At 42.9% G+C, this 20726-nt stretch overlaps 2 protein-coding genes across 9 annotated transcripts in view; one reads left to right on the forward strand and one right to left on the reverse strand.

Moving 5' to 3' along the window:
* Window positions 1-8060, forward strand: part of SESN1 (sestrin 1) — a 73188-nt gene extending 65128 nt beyond the window's left edge. For all 4 annotated transcript variants that reach the window (XM_017644708.3, XM_037012236.2, XM_037012237.2 and 1 more), the window contains 5 exons: window positions 1162-1309; window positions 2491-2603; window positions 4784-4974; window positions 6211-6355; window positions 6922-8060. In XM_017644708.3, coding sequence (XP_017500197.1) covers window positions 1162-1309; window positions 2491-2603; window positions 4784-4974; window positions 6211-6355; window positions 6922-7008 — 684 coding nt within the window. In that variant the 3' untranslated portion in view covers window positions 7009-8060. The remainder of the gene's footprint in view (window positions 1-1161; window positions 1310-2490; window positions 2604-4783; window positions 4975-6210; window positions 6356-6921) is intronic.
* Window positions 8061-8197: 137 nt separating this feature from the next.
* Window positions 8198-20726, reverse strand: part of ARMC2 (armadillo repeat containing 2) — an 88416-nt gene continuing 75887 nt past the window's right edge. For 4 of the 5 annotated variants that reach the window (XM_073220810.1, XM_073220813.1, XM_073220812.1 and 1 more), the window contains 2 exons: window positions 16701-16903; window positions 8198-8735 (listed from right to left, as the gene is read on the reverse strand). In XM_073220810.1, coding sequence (XP_073076911.1) covers window positions 16746-16903 — 158 coding nt within the window. In that variant the 3' untranslated portion in view covers window positions 8198-8735; window positions 16701-16745. Of the gene's footprint in view, window positions 8801-16700; window positions 16904-20726 lie in introns of all 5 variants that reach the window. The other variant, XM_073220811.1, reaches the window with a different exon arrangement.

Consider the following 20726-nt stretch of genomic DNA (forward strand, 5'->3'; position numbering starts at 1 on the left):
TTAACAGGTTATTCAAGGAGAAAATGAAGTACACTTAGGATCATATGAAAATATAAAGCACAGGAAGTGTAGGCTACTTGTCTCTTTTGTAGAGTTATCCTGACAGTCATTGTGCCGCAAGGATTCCTTCAATGTCTACTATGTGCCAGGCACTGCGCTCAGCTCTGAATATACACTTGTAAACTAAACAGGCTCTTGACCTTACGAAGGTTTGGTCTGAGGAAGGCAGGCATTAAACCAGCGTCACTCAGTAACAGTCACAAACTCCCCTGTGCTCTGAAGGAAAGAGCAGGGTGCTGTGTGAGAATAATCAGGGTGGTGAGATTGGAGGCAGCATGTAAGCTGGTACCTGGAGGACCAAAAGGAGTCAGCCAGGGAAAAATGGAAGAGTAGGGGAAGAATAACACTCCTGGCAAAGGAAATTCGTATCATGAACAATACTAATTTTGTATTTGAACATTGCTATTTAACGTTTTAAGACTTCTTACTTCGTCCGTTTTATAAGCTATAAATTCCATGTATTTGACCCTGCTTTCACAGTAAGGGTGCCGCAGGCTAGGGAAGTGTGAAGTGCTCGGCCAGTCCTCAGTCCTCATGTGCCAGACCTGTTGCTCCACATGTGTGTCTGCTGTAGTCAGACCAGCAAGTCACAGCTGCCAGCCCCATTTGCAGAGGTCGGGTGGACAACTGTGGTCCTGTAAGGACATTTTTAACTGGCAGATTGGGTAGAGCTGATTCCTGTAACTGAAAGGTGATAGGTATATGTTGACAATATGCCCAATGCGGTCAGCTGGTGCAAAGCTACTTATACTTTGCATATCTGACTTAACTAATTAAGTAGAAGTTAACTTAAGATACCCAGTTCTGCTTTAAATTCAAACTGAGCAATGACAATAATGGCATTATCACTAATCTATACAGTAAAAATATTAGAATGTGTTCTTGAAACCGTTTTTCTCATATTATAAAATCTGCTTATCCGTATATGTAATAGGCCAAATAATTCAGTTTTTGATTAATTCATGCACATTAAAATTCTAAGATCTATTTCTTCTATGTTCTGTTAAGATAACAAAATTCTTATGAAACAGACTTAACAAAATAAAACGTGGGAAATCCACTCTGCACCTGACATGTAACGTTGTTGTGTTTTCTCCCCAGGTGAGCGATCCCTTTCTCGAGGTCGAAGCCCTCATGGAGAAGATGCGGCACTTACAGGAATGTCGAGATGAGGGGGCAGCGAGCCAGGAAGAGATGGCTTCACGCTTTGAAATAGAGAAGAGAGAGAGCATGTTGGTCTTCTCCTCGGGTAAAAACAGTCACTACCTAGTCAATAAAGTTTATGCTACTTACAAAAAAAAGCCCAGCTTTTTTACTGAGAGAATGAAAGCCTTTAAAATATCAGTCCAAATACGGTTTTCTTCTTAAGAGAGAGTATTGTGTAGGTATTCCTACTTACAAAGCAGGCAGCCTAGAGAAGGAGGTGACAGTGAAAACAGCACTAAACCAAGAGGACATCTGATTTGGGTTCTGGCACCAAAATCACCGCTGATGAGCTCTGTGGGCGCGAGTCCCCTTGGCCTGTGAGCACCCTTTTGTTCTCCCCCTCAAAATGAGGGAATGGGGTGCACAAAGCCCTGGGGCTGCTGCCAACTTTAAAACTCTGATGTGAAAAGGACACAGTTAACAACCATTAATCCTTTATGCCTGGCCTTTATCTGTATGCAGGCTGCAGGATTTAACACATAAACCCGGTAATTTAAAGGAACAAATGTGTCTCAAAATGTATTTTGACAGTAATAGAGTGGGAGAAAGTATGTGTGTTAAAAGCACAGTTTCTTAGTAGCAAAGAAAAAAAATCAAATTTTATAAATGAAGGTTGGATGTTAGCCTGTTTTCTCCTAGGAAGAGTTTTTGTTTTTGTTTACTTGAAACTAACATCCCAACTCCTGAACATGAAGATAATCCAAAAAGGCTCAGAGCGGTGCCGGAAACATTGTGACATTGACGAGGCACCGAACCTCCTCACTCACCGTTCTAGGACTGTTTCTAGGACCTTCGGGCTATTAGGGAAGTCATGTTCTGTACTGTATGACATTAGTACTCAGCCAGAAATGGCCCCATGCTGAAGCTTAGAGTGCAGCTGACTCGTTGCCGTGGAGACCATCCCAAGGCAGTCGCGCCCTGGGCGTGTTCTCTCAGGTAGAACTCCTGTCTGCACACTGGAGTGGGGCCCAGATGGGGAGGGAGTCTAGGAAAGAGCGGAATGAAAAGCATAGAAAATTCAATATAACAAAGTCAACTTTTATTACATTCCCTTTACTGATAAGTACGCTATTTATAGTTTAAGATTTCACTTTAGTTGATACTGGTTATTCAGTGTCAGAGACAGGTTATCCTGCTTTTACTTGTTATCAGTAAAATTAATTTTAACTAGTATCCTGTTTTTGAAAAGCTTTTAGTGGCTTTTTATTTTTCCCATTATTTCAGATGATGAAGAAGTCACACCAGCAAGAGATGTATCTCGTCACTTTGAGGACACCAGTTACGGTTATAAGGATTTCTCTAGACATGGGATGCATGTTCCAACATTTCGAGTCCAGGTAAAATTGTAACTTGTATGCACATGGTCAGTTAGGAATACCTCAGTCTGACTTAAAATAAGAGCCAGCCACTTGGATTTGAGAAATGTAAGATGTTGCAGAAAAAATTAACTTTGTGTACAGGCAGTTCCCTTAGGTGCATTTATCGTATTTGTAGAGCTCAAAAATCAGCTGCTCAAATTCAAAACACATTCACCCATAAAATAAAATTGCAGTAGTGGTTAAGTGAGGTTTTGTGTACCATCTGGGAACCTAAAATTCATAATATAACTAAACGTTAAATATGAAGTGAGGCAGTTTCCGCCCTCATGCACACTAGGCCTGAGTGCCGAGAAATGCCCTCAGCATCTCAAGCACGTGTGTGTGTGAGCAGAGGGCGAGGGGGTGAGACAGGGAGGGGGTGAGATAGAAGGGAAGGGGGAAGGGGGGTGAGATAGAGGGGGAGGGGGGAGGGGGGAAGGGGGGTGAGACAGAGGGGGGTGAGATAGAGGGGAGGGGTTGAGATAGAAGGGGAGGGGGGATGGGGAGGGGGTAAGATGGGGGATTGAGACAGGGAGGGGGTGAGATAGAGGGGGACGGGGTGGAAGGGGGAAGGGGCTGAGATAGAGGTGGAAAGATGTGTTTAAATTACTCCTAGGGAGAGGACACTTCTGGTTTTCTTTTTAATTTGGGTGTGTGTTTGGAAAATAGAAAATGATGACATCACATTCCCATTCCCTTTAAAATATGAACCGAATGTTATTTGAAGCAGCGGGAATTGTTGCGGGTTTCAAATTTAAACCTTGAGAGGATTCATATGAATACTACTACAAGATTGTTTAACATCGATCTCTGAGTGAATAAAATCAGTGATGTATGGAGTAGAATTGTTTGTAGACCCAGTTTCTTCAGCTCCAAAATCATTAACTTTAAAATACACAGAACTACCCCAGTGTAATTCTGCATATATTGAGTCCACGGAAATTTAGAGACCTGGAGGTCCTTTAGAATACCAGGCTTCTGTTCCCCTGGCAGAAGGCCCCGTGCCCGGTGCTTCGCAAGCATATCTCATGGGAACAGTAACTGTGTCTTCTAGTTACAGAATAAAAGTTGAGGATCATCAGTTAGCAAATACATACTCTGTGCTCTGGTCCTGTAGACTGCTTTTTGATCCATCATCAGAAATGTACTGTAGTTTAAATGTATTTCTTAAATATCTATTGTAGAAATAATTTAGATATATATTTAATTCAGATGTATTGATATTCCCAACTTTCCCAATTATTGTGAGAAGCCAATGTTAATTAATAACTATCTTACCAGAATTATGAAAATATTTAAGGACTGTAAGATTTTGTTTCTTTGCTCAAAGAACTAAGATATTAGGGGACAAAATATTTCTACATGATGGAAATTGTGCCATGAAATAAGACTAGAACTTGAAGAGATCATATGAGCTGGAAATTTTATGGAGGGAGATTAGGATCTGGGAGATTTCAGTGGTCCAAAAGCAGGGTACCGAAACCAGAGGAGCCTGTAGACAGTAAAGAACTTAGGCTGAGGGACAGAGGGGAGGGATCGTGAAGAGACTGACTGGCCTTGGTAAGAGCTTCAGGCAAAGGATTCCTACCTCTGATCAGTGGGAAGTTAGTTTTAAATTGGTGAGGTTTGTAGGTTTTACCTAGAATGATGGCTTAGCATCAGTGAGGTATTTTAGGAAAATAAATATGGAACATAGAAGTAGGAGGGGGTGCTTAAGTTTTGTCTAGATGAAGAGAAAGGAAGCAGGGAGATTTAATGTAGGAAAACTAACAAGGAGACACAGTTGATAGGACCAAGAGTCAGAGGGGGACAGGACGAAATGGAATGAGTGTTGAGTTAAAAATTCACAAAATTTGAGGACCATTTAAATAGCCGCAGCAATGGAAGAGGAGAAAGGACTCAAGGCGGGGAGACAGAGAAAGCAAGCTGGGAACGGGGGGACTGTGTGTGAGGGGAAAAGATTCCACTGGCTTTTAGACTCAGTCACAGAACAGCCTTTTGGGTGCTGCAGTATAGAAACTGAAAACAGACTGGGGTGCCAGGGTGCCGGAAGGCAGCAGACTCCCACTGCCAGGCATCTCCCCATGCTGCCCAGCCGTGAAACAGAACTCTGTCTGGCCACTTGTTGATGCTTCACGTCTGTCCTGTTCTGTACTCAGGACTATTGCTGGGAAGACCACGGTTACTCTCTGGTCAATCGCCTTTATCCAGATGTGGGACAGCTGATCGACGAGAAGTTCCACATTGCTTACAACCTCACTTACAATACAATGGCGATGCACAGAGATGTCGATACCTCGATGCTCAGACGGGCTATTTGGAACTATATTCACTGCATGTTCGGAATAAGGTTAGTTCGGTTTCTTATACTCAGTCATTTTTCCCTTAGCTGCTTGGAACACACACAGACACACGTATAAGTACATCGAAAACCATGCCTGCTCCAGGAGCTCATTGCTATGCTGGTTATGCTTCAGAACCATTTCACTGCAGGACTGTTTCCTCTCCTAGCTGGGCAGGAGCGAGAGTTAGGGACTTGCCAGATGCCTCCAGGGAGGGGAGGGCAAGCCAGCCGGACCAGGGCAGAGAGGGAACGAGGCAGGGTTTGCACCACACAGCTCTGGTGTCAGCCATCTCCTGACGCGCTCGGATTTCTGCCTTCTTGGACCTTAGCACCATTACAGCGCCTTCCTGGCCGTCCTCGGCTGCTTCTGAAGAGCACCTGCCCCCGCGATGCTGCACCGGAGCACAGCTGTCACGTCCTGGGAGGTGCTCAGTCACATACAGCGTTACATAGGAAATGCCGCCACCATACGCCACCTCCTGATGTACCCACACAGACTTAATGCCACAGTGTTTTCTGATTATTTTAGCTGTAAAGTCAGGCCTGCTCTTGCTGCCCATTTTAGCAGTGGCCAGCCTGCTGACTTCAGCCACCTGAGTGGCTTTAGGACCAGCTTTGCTCTCTTCCGCTGCAGACAAGTGTCAGGCTCTTTGCGGAGTGTTCTGGAAACCATCGCCCAGCGGGGCGAACACTGGTACCTGCGGCCATCCTGGCTGAATGCACAGCAGCCTCAGTGCTGACACTGTGAGGCCATCTGTAGACCATCCTTCCCTCTGGAACAGCCCTCCTGCCCAATTTTTTTCTCATCTGACCCCAGAAACTCCTGGAAACATGAGAAAAATGATTCTAATTATTTTTATTTGCACAAGTGGGTTACAGTTTATTTCTATATCATGTAATAGTATCAATAGTAAATATTGTCTGATTAACTTGTTAATTTCTTTATTCCAGCAGCACTCAAACTCTTTCTAGAATTTGTTCCTCAGTGCGGAGGCTGTCAATGCGCATGGTCGCTTGGGCACGGAGAACTTCCTGTTCGTCTCCTTAGCTGCTCTGCTCCTCACCTCTCTATGCTCACACTCCCCCCTACCAGCCCCCAGTTAAACATTGTAAAGCTGTTTATTTTGGGGGACAGCTGCCTGCACAAAGAGAAGAACACAGCATTATTGTTGATGTCCATATTTCATAAGAACAACACATACACACTGAAGATACAATAATTCTCACTCTGTCTTTTAACAGATATGATGACTATGACTATGGTGAAATCAACCAGCTTTTGGATCGTAGCTTTAAAGTTTATATCAAAACTGTTGTTTGCACTCCTGAGAAGGTCACCAAAAGAATGTATGACAGCTTCTGGAGGCAGTTCAAGCACTCTGAGAAGGTATGTCCCTGTTGTGGCTTGTTTACTCTGTGACTTAGCAGCGACTTTTAGCTGCCTTTGCCCAGTGGCTCTCGAACCCTTTCCGTCACTTCTGCCCACCCAGAGAACATTCCAGGACAGCTGTCTCAGATACCCCTTGGAAGGGCTCCTCATCCATGGTGCTGAAGAACAAAGACAGGGAGGACGGGCGGCAGGCCTGGCACCAGTTAGGGGCACTTACGGATTGCCTACAGATAGAAACGCCTGGTCTTTGAGCCATCTTTGTAGAAATCATTAAATGATGATTTGGCAGGGGAAGTTGGCGTTCTAATGCAGTGTTTAGATTTTCTGAAATATAATAAACCTCCAAAAAGATATGTGATCAGATATAAGGTCAAATCATCTGTCCAAAAAGAACATCAGCTAGCTTTTGTTCTGAGAAATTGATGTTCTGTTCAACAAACCCAAGATTTCTGAATTACTCAGTGGCACAGAGAAAATGTACGTCCTTTTGTTGCTTATTAGATGATGCTCTGAAAAACTGCAGGCTTATAACATTACCTTAAGCGATGTTGTTTTATATTCAGGTCCACGTTAATCTGCTTCTTATAGAAGCTAGGATGCAAGCAGAACTCCTTTACGCTCTGAGAGCCATTACCCGCTATATGACCTGATGCCTCGCCACGGGCGGTGACGGAACCATCAGCAGACGTGCTCCACAAGGGGAAGGTACTAAGCCCCAGGACCAATGGTAGATCACCCAGGTGCCATGACTCCTTTAGTTTCTGCTCTTTCACTGTGGAAAGGCTCCTGCTGGCACGAGCAGCATGTGCTTGGCAGCTTCCTGTTTAGGCCTGTGAAGACCGGCTGCCATTCACAGTGTTTCGCTTTTTGACAGTACAAGCTGCTGCATGACTGTTTTAAGACAGCAGCTAGTAACTCTCCAAATCTCGTTGCTTTTATGTCAAATAAGAACACGAATTGGAGCATGCAGAGAACGGGACTTGGAAAATGACATAAGCTTTTATATATAAGGAATTTTAGGTCTTGGTGCTGCTATTCTTGCTGGTGGGGTGCAGAGTGGCTGTCCCAGTTAAGCTGTCAGCGATAAAGCGAACACTGCTATTGTCTGAGCCTACATATGTAATTTGTGTGGTTTCGAATGAAACTTGCATATGTGTTCATTTGTTTTGCATCTAAAAACAGAATTCTTACAGCTCAGCGAAGACCATTTTGATGGTAAAGCTCATTTCTTTCATTATAGTTTTTTAAAATTCAGAACTATTGATGACATTACAGTAGTATCTTAAAAGATTTTCTTCAAAAAGCGATCTTAAATGAAAGTGTGTAAATTATTAGAAAAGCTGGCTATCTCTGGATATGCCATTTCCCAAAGTTCTCCGACACTGAGGGTAGCTGTCTTGTGCAGTATTTTTCTTTCTAGCACCAAAGCTGCAGGAAGTGTTGCTGTGGACTGCTGCCCACTGCACAGCCTGGTGCATTCTGCCCACCTTGTGGTGCCCACTTCACAGGTTATGCAGCTCCTTAAATAATAAAGCTGGAAGATATTTTTAAGTCAGGTTATCAAATTTGATTTATAAAATGCTGACTTTGAAATGTAAACAGGTTTGAAAAATATTAAGTACTTTGTATTCTGGAAGTATGAATTGCTTTTGAAGTCTGTCAGTATTATTGGTATTTTTCAATAAAGGATAGTTTTTCTCCAGTTTTAGTGCTGTCCCAATCCTTCACAATCAGTAATAATTCTGAGTTTGTTTACCGTTTTTTATAAGGCAAGTAGGTTCAGAAGTAACATAATCAGATGAGAGACTGCTGCTGTTTAAATGGCAGAGTCTGGAAGTCATTCTGAAGGACTCAGGGAAGGGTGGGCCTTTGTGATCCTCTCTCAGACCCCCGGGAAGGCCTGGTGCAGCCCGTGCCTTACTGCTTTTGAAATGAGCTGTTTTACATTTCAACCAGACTTACTAGAAACAAGGGCTAATTAGGGGGCAACTACAGAACAAAAAAACTAGAAATAGCTCTAAATTTAATCAAAGCTGTTGCAATAACTGTCACATTTATTGAGTTCAATCCAGTTCCTACAAATTTATAACGGGGTAGGGAGACGAGGGGAGGTGGCACCTAACTTCAAGGACACAGCGAGACGACCAAACACTTGGGCTGGAAATCCTTGTCATGGTGGGAGCCCGGAGCTGGCTCGCGTCCTGCCCACTGGGTCGCAGCCCGTGTCTGCCCTTTGCTGCCTGCTGCCCTGACCCAGCAGCAGGCGAGCCCAGAGTCCGGCTCGCTGGGTACAGTCAGGTTCCCGCTTGTTTCGCTCCTCTGTCCTCGGTGCTCCCTTCTGGAAATGCAGAGCTGCTTACGGAGGTTCTGACCGGCACTAGGGTGATCACAGAACAAGACGAGCTGATGCATTAGCTTAGTCTGCTGACTTCTCAGTTGCTTCTTAGAAATCACAAGCCGAAATGAAAATTTTAATGAGTAAAAATGGTGCTTATACCTAAAGCAGTGAAGGCAAGCCTGTGATACAGAGTTGATGTTTCAACACCTCCGATTCAGCAGGTGTTTCCTGTTACTCAGAATGTTTTCTCAAAACTAAAACAGCTTCAAAGATTATAGTAACATCACAAATCCTAACAGTTTACAAAACAATGGGAGAAGGTAGAATACTCCATGGAATAACAAAAACCCTCCTCCACAAGAGGAAAGTTTTTTCTTAAATAATCATAAAAAGATTTCTGGTTGATATTTCCAGGATTCAAAGTTTAAAATCTGTCTTTTGGTAAGAGTTGGGGAACGTTTTTAAGGCAAATTTAATTTAGTATTACTATAAGAATGAGATTAAATTCCAAACACTTAGGAGTTTTTACCAGTTATTTAACTTCATATAAACAGTGGTGGTGTTTTTAACTTAAAATTCATTTAAAAGCTGAGATTTTCATTCATCTAATGGTCTAGCTATTTCAGATTGGTTTTGATAACAGAGCATTGGTAGGTAAGATAAAACTTGTTGGATAAGCATGTTTTCCATCATTAAGATAGTTTATCAGCACATTTGTGTCTAGTGAATGTCAAGGGACAGCACAAGGCAGGAGAATGAGTAGTGACATCCCCAGTGAAGCTCCAGTTCTTCGTTCCTCAGGGAGACCCTGAGTTAACAATAATATAAGAGCCAAAATACCTTTGTGAGATCTCCAGAAACTAACTGGGAAGCTCAGCACCCAGGCAAACACCAAGCCAGCAGGGGACGCCGAAGCCCGTAGGAAGGTCTGCGGGCCCTGGCCCTTCCCCAGCCCAGCACAGCCTGACACAACCGAGAGGAAGCTCCCAGTTACCGTTCCTCCCTCAGGACAGAAAGGAAAAAGGGGAGCCTGTGTTCGACATTCCCGCTTGTCTGGTGGCCACCTGGACTAGACTCTGTCTCAACAGACTTGAAATACCAGTGGGAGTGGCGGCATAGTTTGGGTGCTGGTTGGAAGCCACTCGAAGCAGAAGTGAGCACAGAGGTACATTCGAGCATCAAAGGGTCTATAATTCTGCAGGCAGGTACAGAGGATGCCGGAGAGTACAGACAGCAGCACAGCAGAAACGGAAACGAAGCTCCTGAGAAAAAGCAGGGGCGAGCCTCCTGGGAATCTAAGACGGTTAAAAGAATGTGTATACCCTGGAATAATACACACACACACACACACACACACACGGAAGGTTCGAGAGACTGGCAAAGTCAGTCTGTAAAAATTGGAAGAGGTGGTTATTTTTCAAATGCCCAAACCTCAAGAAAATTTAGAAGGCATATAAAAAAAAACAGGAAAACATAGCTCAATCTAAGAAACAAATCTCTAGAGACCTACCTTAAAAGAAAAGCAGATCTCTGAATTACCTGACAAGAATTTAAAGCAATTGTCTTGAAGATGCTCAATGAAAAGAGAATAAAAAATCAGGAATAAGATGAACAGAATGAGAAGACTGTAAAAGAAACTTTAAGAACCAAATTCTGGAGCTGAGGAATATGATAACTGAATTGAAAAATCCAGAGTTTGGCAGGAGATCTGATGAGACAGGAGGACAAAACAGAAATCTTGAAGACAGGTTATTTGATATTACCAAGTCGGGGACAAAAAAAAAAATGAAGAAAAGTGAAGACAGCCTAAGGGACTTCAGCACACCATCAAGCAGGCTGATACACATGTTACAGAAGAGACAAAAACGGGCAGAAAATTTATTTAAAGGTAATGAATAAAAACTTGGCAAATTTGAGGAAAGATATAAGCATACTAATTCAAGCTCAACAAACTGCAAGAAGGATAAATCCAAAGAAACCGCATTGAGACAGACTGTAATCAAACTGATGAAAATCAAAGAAAAAGAATCCTGAAAGTAATTTGTCATGTACAAGGGAGCTTCTATGCGATTAACAGCCAGTTTTTCAGCAGAAGCCTTGCCAGATGGCAGGAGAATGATACATTCAAAGTGCTGCAAGGAAAAAACAACCAAGAATATACTATTCAGCAAAACTATTCTTTAAAAAAATGGAGAAATTAGGACTTTCCCAGGATGTATCTGAGGGAGTTTATTACCACCAGACCTGCCCTACAAGAAATGTTTAAAAGAAGTTCTAAGTTGAAATAAAAGGATGCCACAGACTAATGCAAGGCCGTATGAGAATACAGTTCTCTAGTGTTGATAAATATGTGGACAACAGAAACCTTACTTGCTACAGAAATATAGTATTGCTATAATTTTGATACTTAAATCCACTTTTAGTTCTTGTATAGAATTTGAAAGATAAAAGCAAGAAAAACCACTATAATCTATGTTAGTGGTACAAAATTTATAGATATAATTTGTGACATCAATAACCACAAAGTGGAGGGTGGACAGGGTGTAAAGGAGTGGAGTTTTTGTATAAAATTTAAGTTGTTATCAGTTTAAAACAGATTATTATAACTGTAAGGTCTTTTAAATATAATTCCCATGATAGCCACAAAGAAAATATCTCTAGAATTTACAAAGAAATGAGGACATAAAAGCATGTCTCTACAAAAAAAAAAAAAAAAAAAAGGAAACAAAGGAAAAGGGGTAAGAGGAGAAACAAAGGACAAAAGCTACAAAACATACAGAAAACACTTAATAAAATAGCAGTAGTAAAATCGTAAATACTTCCCTGTCAGTAATTACATTAAGTGTAAATGGATTGAACTCCCCAAAAGACACAGATTGGCTGAATGGATAAAATTTAAAAAGAGGACCCAAATGTATGCTGTCTATAAGAGACTAACTTTAGATCTAAGGACACATACAGGCTGAAAGTGACAGAATGGAGAAAGATATTCCATGCAAATGGTAACCAAAAGAGAAAAGAGGCAGCTATACTAATATCAGACAAAAGGGTCAATTCACCAAGAAGATATAATGATTATAAATACATTATCACCAAATACCAAAGCTCCTAAATATACGAAGCAAACATTAACAGAACTGAAGAGAGAAATAAATTGCAACACAATAGGTGGTTCAGTACCCCACTTTCAGTAATGGACAGAACAACCAGAAGAGGAATAAAGAAACAGGATTTGAACAACTTTGCAAAGTTGCACCGTTTGGTCCTATCAGACATTTACAGAACACTCTCCATCTAACAGCAGGAAAATACACATTCTTTTCAACTGCACATGGAATATTCTCCATGTTTGACCACATGTTAGGCCACAAAACAAGACTTAAATCTTAAAAGATTGAAGTCATACAAAGTATCTTTTCTGATCACAATGGAATGGAAGTGAAACTAGAATTAGTAGAAAGAAAAACAGGAAAATCCACGAGTATGTGGAGATTAAACAATGCATCTTAAACAACCAGTTTATCAAAGAAGAAATCACAAAAGGAATTAGAAAATATTTCAAGACTAATTAGGATGAAAATACAATATACTAAAATTTATGGGATGCAGTGCTAAGAAGGAAGTTTATAGATATAAACCCTTACATTAAAAAAGAAGAAAGATCTTAACCTAACTTTATACTTTAAGGAATTAGAGAAAGAGCAATCTAAATCCAAAGCTAGCAGAAGGAAGGAAATAGAAAACCAATTGGAAAAAAGTCAACAAAACTAAGAGTTCTTTGAAAAAAATCAACAGTGATAAACTTTAAGACTCAAGTAAAATCAGAAATGAAAAGGACATTACAATGTAACAAATAAAAAGGATTATAAGAGACTTTTGTGAATAACTGTATGCCAATTGGATAAAACCTACCAAGACTAAATCATAAAGAAATAGAAAATATAAACAGATATAATTAGTAAGGAGATTGAGTCAGTAATCAAACACCCTGCAAAAAATCCCAGGACCAGTTTCATTACAAAATTCTACCAAACATTTAATAAAGAGCTAATACCAACAATCCTCTAACTCTTTCAAAACATTGAACAGAAGGGGACACTTCCAAAGTCATTCTGTGAGGCCAGTATTACCCTGATGCCAATGCCAGACACACTACAAGAAAACCACAGACCAATATGCTTATGAATATTGATGCAAAAATCCTTAACAAAATACTAGCAAAGAGAATTCAACAGCACATTAAAAGGATGACATGGGATTTATTCCAGGAATGCAAGGATGGTTTAACACACAGAAACTGATCAATGTAATACACTGCATTAATAGAATGAAGGAGGAAAAAAACCCACCATCATCTCAGCTGGTGCATAAAAAGCACTTGACTAAATTCAATACTGTTTCATGATAAGAAACACTCAACAAACTAGGAGTAGAAGGAAACTACCTCAGTGTAACAAAGGCCATATAGGAAAAGCCCATAGCTAATATACTCAGTGAAAGACTGAAAGCTTTTCCTCTAAGGTCAAGGATGCCTCCTCTCCCCACTCCTGTTCAACACAGCACTGAAAGTCCTAGCCAGAGCAGCTAGGCAAGAATAATAAAAAAATGCATCCAAATTCAAACAGTGAATATCTCTGTTCAAAGATGACATGGACTTACATGTAGAAAGCCTTCCAGATTCCACAAAACAGCATGTTAGAATAAATTCAGCAAAGGTGCAAGAAACAAAAATTCAGTTGTGATTCTATACACTAAAAATGAACAATCTGAAAAGGAAATTAAGAAAACAAGTCCATTTACAGAAGCATCAAAGAAAATAAATACTAAGAATAAACTTAACCTTGGAGATGAAAGACTTGTACCCTAAAAACTACAAAACACTGCTGTAAGAAATTAAAGAATACACAAATAAATAGACATACTGTGTTCATGGATTGGAAGACTTCATATTGTTAAGATGTCAATACTACCTAAAGTAATCTACAGATTCAATGCAATCTCTGAAAAAAAAATGCCACTGTTTGCAGAAAAAGAAAAATCCATCCTAAAATTTATATGGAGTCTTAAAGGACCCCAAACAGCCAAAACAATCTTGAAAAAGAACAAAGTTGGTGGTCTCACATGAAGACCACATGTTATCAGGTGTCACCTGATGATAACATATTATAAAGCTGCAGTAATCAAAACAGTATTGCACTATAAAGACATATATAAACCAATGGAGTAGAACAGAGAGCCCACAAATACTCCCTCATGTATATGGTCAAATATTCTTCCAACAAGGGTGCCAAGACCATTCAATGAGGAAAGGACAGTTGCTTCAACAAACATTTCTGGGAAAACTGGATATCCACAAGCCAAAAAATAGAAGTTAGACCCTTACCCCAAATATTATATAAAGATTAACCAAAACAGATTAAATACCTAAATATAACAACTAAAACTATAAAACTCATATGAGAAAACCATTTGGTGTTATAAAAAACATAGCAAAGACAAAAGAAAAAATAGACAAATAGAACTACATCAGACTTCAACTTTTGTGTATCAAAAGGCACAATCAACAGTGAAAAGGCAATCTAAGGAATGGGAAAAAATATTTGGAATCATATATATGATCAGAGGTTAATATCCAGCATATATAAAGAACCCCTGCAACAAAACAACAACAAAAACAAACAGCCTGACTAAAAAAGTCGGCAAAAGACTTGAATAGACACTTCTCCAAAGATGATATACAAATGACCAAAAAAGAAAAAAGATATTCAACATCTTTAATTATTAGAGAAATACAAATCAAAACCACAATGAAATATCACTTCATATGCATTAGGACAATTACTGTATAAAAAAAAAAACCAAAATAGCTGTTGGTGAAGATGTGAAGAAATCAGAACTCTTGTACACTGTTGGTGGTAATGTGAAATGCTGAAGCCTCTATGGAAAACAGTACAGAGGTTCCTCAAAAAATTAAAAATAGAACCACTGTATGATCCAGTAATTCCACTTCTGGGTAGCCAAAAGAATTGAAAGCAGGATCTTGAAAATCTATTTACACACCCATGTTCACAGCACTATTCACAGCGGCCATGAGGGAGAAGCAGCCCCAGTGTCTATTGATAGACGAATGGATAAACCGAATGTGGTATATACATGTAAGGAAGTATCATTCAGCTTTAAAAAAGGAAGGAAATCATGTTACACGCTTTAACATGGATGAACTTTGAGAACAGTATGCTAAGTGAAAAAAACCAGTCACACAAAAGACAAATACTATATGGTTCCATTTATATGCAATATCTAAACTAGCCGACTTCACAGAAGCAGAAAGTAGAATGGCGGCTGCCAGGGGCAGGAGGCGAGAGGGAATGGGGGGCTGTTGGATGGATGTAGAGTTCCAGTTTTTGCAAGATGAAAAAGCTCTGGAGATCTGTTGCAGAACAATGAATATACTTAACACCGCTAAAACATGTATTCAAAAATAGTTAAGAAAGGTGAATTTTATGTGTTATGTGTTTTTTACGACAATTAAAGAAAAAAGGCAGATAGTGGTCCCAATGTTGCAGCTTGCACAGAGACTGAGGGGGAGACCTTCAGTGTGCGGGAGAACAGGTGCAGTGGTGCCTGTGAGTTCCTGCATTTGTTGTAAATACTGAGCAGCTGTTTTAAGCAGGAAATTTTTTAAATCTTTTTCACTGAAAGTACAAGATAAGCCTGCTGCAGGTAAAAAGAAAGACTTAGATCCTTAGACATTTCTGAGAGATTAGAGCCTCAGACTTAAAGTGATTTAGTCTGTTGCAGCCTATCTACTAGCAGATACTTTGATGAGAGACTGTAAGAAGGTGAGTGTCTCCCTAGAGGATGTTGCTGAGCCCTGACCAGGGATGAGCCCCAGACTAGAAGAGCCCCTTAAGACATTCTTTTGGTTCCTGGAAATTTCGATTTTTTCTTATGGTCTTCAGGAGCCTTCTCCCATTAGTCTTGGTATTTTGCAGGATGAGAGATGAACCATTAACAATAGCTTTTCTCCAAGCAGAGTAGTAAATCTGCTTTTATTTCCAAATCTTCATTTAGCTAGTATAGGATAACAGCAGTGATCTCAATTTCTTTGCTTGTATCATATATTTTAAGGCCAAATTTATCCTACAAAGAATAATAAAGCTAATAAACTAATTACCATCATAATGTTATAATTTATTGCACACCTACTACGTATCAGACACTGTACCAGGGAATCTTCCCATTAAATGTTTTTTTTTCCTAAACTACAATAAAACAGGTATTATTCCCATTTTACAGCTGAAGCTAAAGACACTAGGTTGCTTGCTCAAGACCCAAGCAGGGGAGAGCTAGGATTCAAACTGAGATTTGCCATCCACCTAAGCCTGCACTTTTTCTGGTCCATTATATTACCTCCCTAGTCACAGAGAGTTACACTTAGGAGTGTCTGGTCTAGTTATTTCAAATGAAAAAAAAGAAAAACATCTATTTTAGTTATTTAATAAAGAGTAGAGGGCCCACAGCAGTCTTCTCCAATTTTTTCTGCTTACTCCTTTTAATATGAGGACCAGAAAAGTACTAGTACCTAACCAGAAAATTGCTATTTGATGATAAAAGAATTAGTGCAGGTGTTTATTAGTCATGTATTTCTAATAACTTTGGCCACTATTCTTACTCTTTATAAAATTAACAGTCTTCATTGCACCATTCACTTAACTACTGAGCTGAAGCATTTAAATGCGGGAATTGTTAAGTTAGGGTTTTAAGACTAGAACTAAATTGTTCAATAGAAAAGTCATTTCTTTAGAAAAACAATGGATATATTTTCATCCTGTATTTCTCATAGCAGAAAATACAACACGCTTACTCATTTTTCCATAATATCTAACAAGAAGAAATGCTTATTTCTCTTAAAATTGTTAGCCTACTCACTAGAAATAGTACCTGAAAAACTGAATATTTGTTAATACTGAAAAAATGTTCACATTTGTTACCGCTTCTTACAAAGGGAGAGCTGACATCCTGTGTGTGCAGTGGGTCTGCGCCGCGTCAGAGAGCAGGGCTGGGCAGGCGCTCCAGGAAGGTGCGGCGGCTCCGGAGTCTGCTCAGAAGCTGCTGTGCCACGGGTTTGAATTCTGTTTCCCAGTGGAGCTTGTGATAGCTCTTCAGGTCTTGGCCAAAACTGCCATCCAGTGCTAGTTCTTCGTCTGTTCTCAGAAAAGTCAGAATTACAGCACTCACTTAGAGATGTAATCCTATTGAATAAAGGCTGATTTTTTGGTGGCATGAGTTGACTTCTTCCTGGGTCATCTCGAATTTCAACATGACATGGATAGGATTTGGGGGTTAAAAGGCTTTTTATGGGAGTTCTTTACTCACTTCTGTCTTTACAAATATTTTCAAATAGATACTTTTATCTCTTAAAAGAGGACAGTAATCTCCAGACACTCCTTTATTGAATCAAACTCTTATTTCAACTAACTCCTAGTGCTTTTATGTGAATCCACATCCAGTAATTGGGCCGTAACTTCTCAGGACGAACAAAGCATTACTAGGTCACATACTTACGTGCACTTTGGAAAAGTTAATCACGTCAGGAGGCGACAGACACCAAAGGAGCCAGGAACCTTTCGGGAGAGGGGCACAGCTGGCTCCGGGGATGCGCCGGCCTGCCAGAGGGGCCCTGCTGCTTCCTAGGCCTGCGGCCGGGGCGGACTGCCTAGGTGGGAGCCACGAAGCCCCACGATATCGCTACCTCGCATAATTTGCAAGTTTTTTCAATGGGCCAATTAAAATCCTATTATAAAATACTTTGTTACTATTCACATCGTATTTCCTACCCTGAGTACTGGTGTGCGCCCTGTATACTCTGGACTACCCGTGTGGGTGCCACCACCCGGCTAAGCAAAGGGGGCAGGAACCCTAGTTCGCCCTCCCGCCAACCTAGCGGCAGCTGCGCAGCTCCGAGGTCTGTGCCGGGCAGCCCAGCTCTCCCGCAGGGCACTGCACGGAGACCCCGTGGCCCTGGGCCTCCCCCAGGATGTGTCCACAGCCCCTCCCGTTGGGCTACTTCTGGACACGAGGAGACCGAGACTCCGAGCGCTTTCTGGTTTCAGACCTTCCTGTTCACACTTTTCCCTATGTTCTGAGCACTAAGCTTCTGCCCCCAGATGGGTGCTCTTGTCGGGTACCCTCCAGCCCAGGCCGCTCACCACGGGCCACCTGGGCCCTTCACGGCCCCTTCCCCTGCCAGGCCTCTGGCTGGATTTCATGGTTTCAGCAAATTTCTTGTTTCTGTGTTTTCGTTTTTTAATCTAATGTCAAGACCATGTTACTTCTCTTGAGGCTTGGCCTGTCCATCCAGTCCATCCGCAGCCGGCCCCTGTTAACTGTCGGCTGGTTAGACGAGACAACAGCAGAGGCCGGGCAGCTGCCGGTAAGAGAAAGGCCGCCCGAAGGCTCAAAGTAAACAGCAAATGATAAGAAGTGCCGTCTTATACTAGGTATTACATTTTGAAACTCACTGCAAAGAATGGCAGAGGCTAATTCAAGCAAAATTTAGATCTTTTTCAAACTTTTTTGACTGTGACCAGGCCTGAGAAATACATATTGTGTTATGACTGTATACATACCCTTATATACTTATATACAACAAATACTTATGTTTCACAGTGTACTTATCTTGACAGCACATAATATGGTCTGATATTTTCTTTCTTTGCTACTTCATTTTTTCAAGATGTTGGTCACAGTGTGAGAAGTCCTGACTTAGATAACACATCATTTGTAAGCTTTGTTTGTGCACAGCACACTTGTAAGTACTAGAATTTTAGATACGGTATTAGAAAGGATCAAAAGACTGAAAACAATACAATTGCCAGTGACCATTATAACACAATCTCTTTTGTAGTGTACGTACCCTGCAGCATCCAGAGGAGCGTCCCCTACCTGCTAGGTCCCCTGTGCTGTTTCCCAGCTCGCAGTTCAGCACCGGCTCGCTGTCGGGCATTGAGCACTGCCCCGTCGTGAGGCACAGCCCTCACAAGGCCCAGAAGCCCCTGACGGCTCTCTGGCACTGGCTTGATGATTTGAGCCGCTAGCTTGGACACCGGCCCCTCTACCCTTACCCCATAACCTAGGGGATCAGCCCCACGTGCCTCATGATGGACATAAAATGACCTGGTGCTTTCTGTGTTTACGATAATACCACGTGTGCGCTGATCCCCAGCTGCCGGCTCCCGGGAGAGAAGCACCAGGCACGCGGCTCATGAACTGCCCGTGTGTTTGTAACAAGCACCTGCAGGTGATCAGGAGGCAGATTTCCAGGAAGGCGTCGACATTCCAGCCATCCCGGGACCATTACGTCCTTTTTCCTCCAGTCACCCACCAAGAAAACTTACATGACCCTAGCAATTGCCTCGCCATCATTTATAAAGCCAGCGCTCATACGTCAACAGGGCTTTGTGACTGAACGCGCTTCCTGTCTTCTAAACGGCCTGTCCCTTAGCTGTCTTTGTGCAAGATCCGAAATTGGAGCAGTCTCAGCCGCGCGGCCATTTCCCCTGCTTTTGTTCGGCTGGCCGACACGGCTGCAGCCCGTCGGACGCGAGGTGGGAGGCCCGCAGCCCGGAGGGAGACGCCTGGGAGCAGCCCGTCCTCCCACCGCAGGCCGCAGCTCGCTGCACTGGTGACCCGACTGACTCCCTGGTCGGCTGCGCTGATTCCTGTTAAAAATGCCACAGGCCCTTCCACGGGGCGGGTAGGAAGGGTGTCCTCAGCGATGGGGCCACAGAAATGCATGGCCAGACGGTATTTTCCGATGAGAAGTCCTGTGTCGGCCACGTTATGACTCAGGCGAGTCACTTAAGCCTCCTGGACCTACCTTCCTCCCTGCTACCCGGCTAGTGAGCTCAGGCAGATCTTACGAGGACGTAGTGAAGGTGCTCTGAAATGTTTGCGATGCCAGTCCCCAGGCACCTGTCGAGGACCTGCTTTGTAGGAGACAGTGTCCTTTCCCTAAAGTGTCTCACTCTGAGTGGGAAAATAAGGTGAGTCACAAACCAGTGACACAGGGGAAGTCACCGCATTCCTGATTGATGCCACCTGAGATGGGCAGGTTTCCTATGACTAGGCTATGGGCGTGTCAGGCTGTTTGAGAAGGGCCTGCAAGGCTGGGCAGCCCCTGGATAGGTGGGGAGGGGATACGGCACCTGCAGGGGCGCACAGGCTGGGAGGCCCCAGGAGAAGCCCTACCTGGCCCCACGGGAAGGTTGATGGGGGCGCGGCAGGCCCCGATGGGGGGCTGCTGTGCCCACACCCCCAGTTTTGTTACATATAATTGATTGCTCCAGACTTGGGTGCCACAGAAAGCCACAGAGCCTGCCTTGGTGGCACCACAGCCCTACAGCCCTGCACCCCCATCTCATGCCCTGAATGGGAGACACAGGGAGGTGCGCCCGTGACAGACACAGCCGCACACTGAGTGCAGCAGGGAGCCTGGAGGTGGCTGAGGCCATTTTCAGGGAGAAGCCTGGTGGGAAGGAGGGACAGGGAGAGGGCTGTTTCCACAACGAGACGGCACAGGGCCAGGCCTTCCGCAGTGGGGGGGCAGGTGATGCCCGCCTCCGAGGGGGTCGCTCAGGGATGCGCTGCCTGTGGCATGACCCTCAGGCCCTGAGAGCCCCTCCAGCAGGCTTAGGGCCACAGGCTCACTTCCCGGCCTCCCCTCCTTGCTGCATCCTTCCCATGACCGCCTCAACCTCCCCCGGTAACCAGCGCGGAAGTCCTCAGTCCTGGTGCGCCGCATGCTCGCCTGTGGGGCTTCTGCAAAGTGCATGGCTGGCCTCACCCCAAAGTTCCCGGCCCAGTTCCTGAGGACAGGCCAGGACAACTGCGGTCTGTTGTTTTAATTCTGCACCTGATCCCACCGTTGTGCCCCAGCTGAGAACCAACCAGTTGAGGCGAGCTGAGCATTCACTCCTGCCGCCAGCAGCCGGCAAAGGCCTAGCGCTCGAAGAGCGGACAGTGAGC

This window comes from Manis javanica, chromosome 13, assembly GCF_040802235.1.
Source record: "Manis javanica isolate MJ-LG chromosome 13, MJ_LKY, whole genome shotgun sequence".
In the NCBI taxonomy this organism is placed as follows: domain Eukaryota; kingdom Metazoa; phylum Chordata; class Mammalia; order Pholidota; family Manidae; genus Manis; species Manis javanica.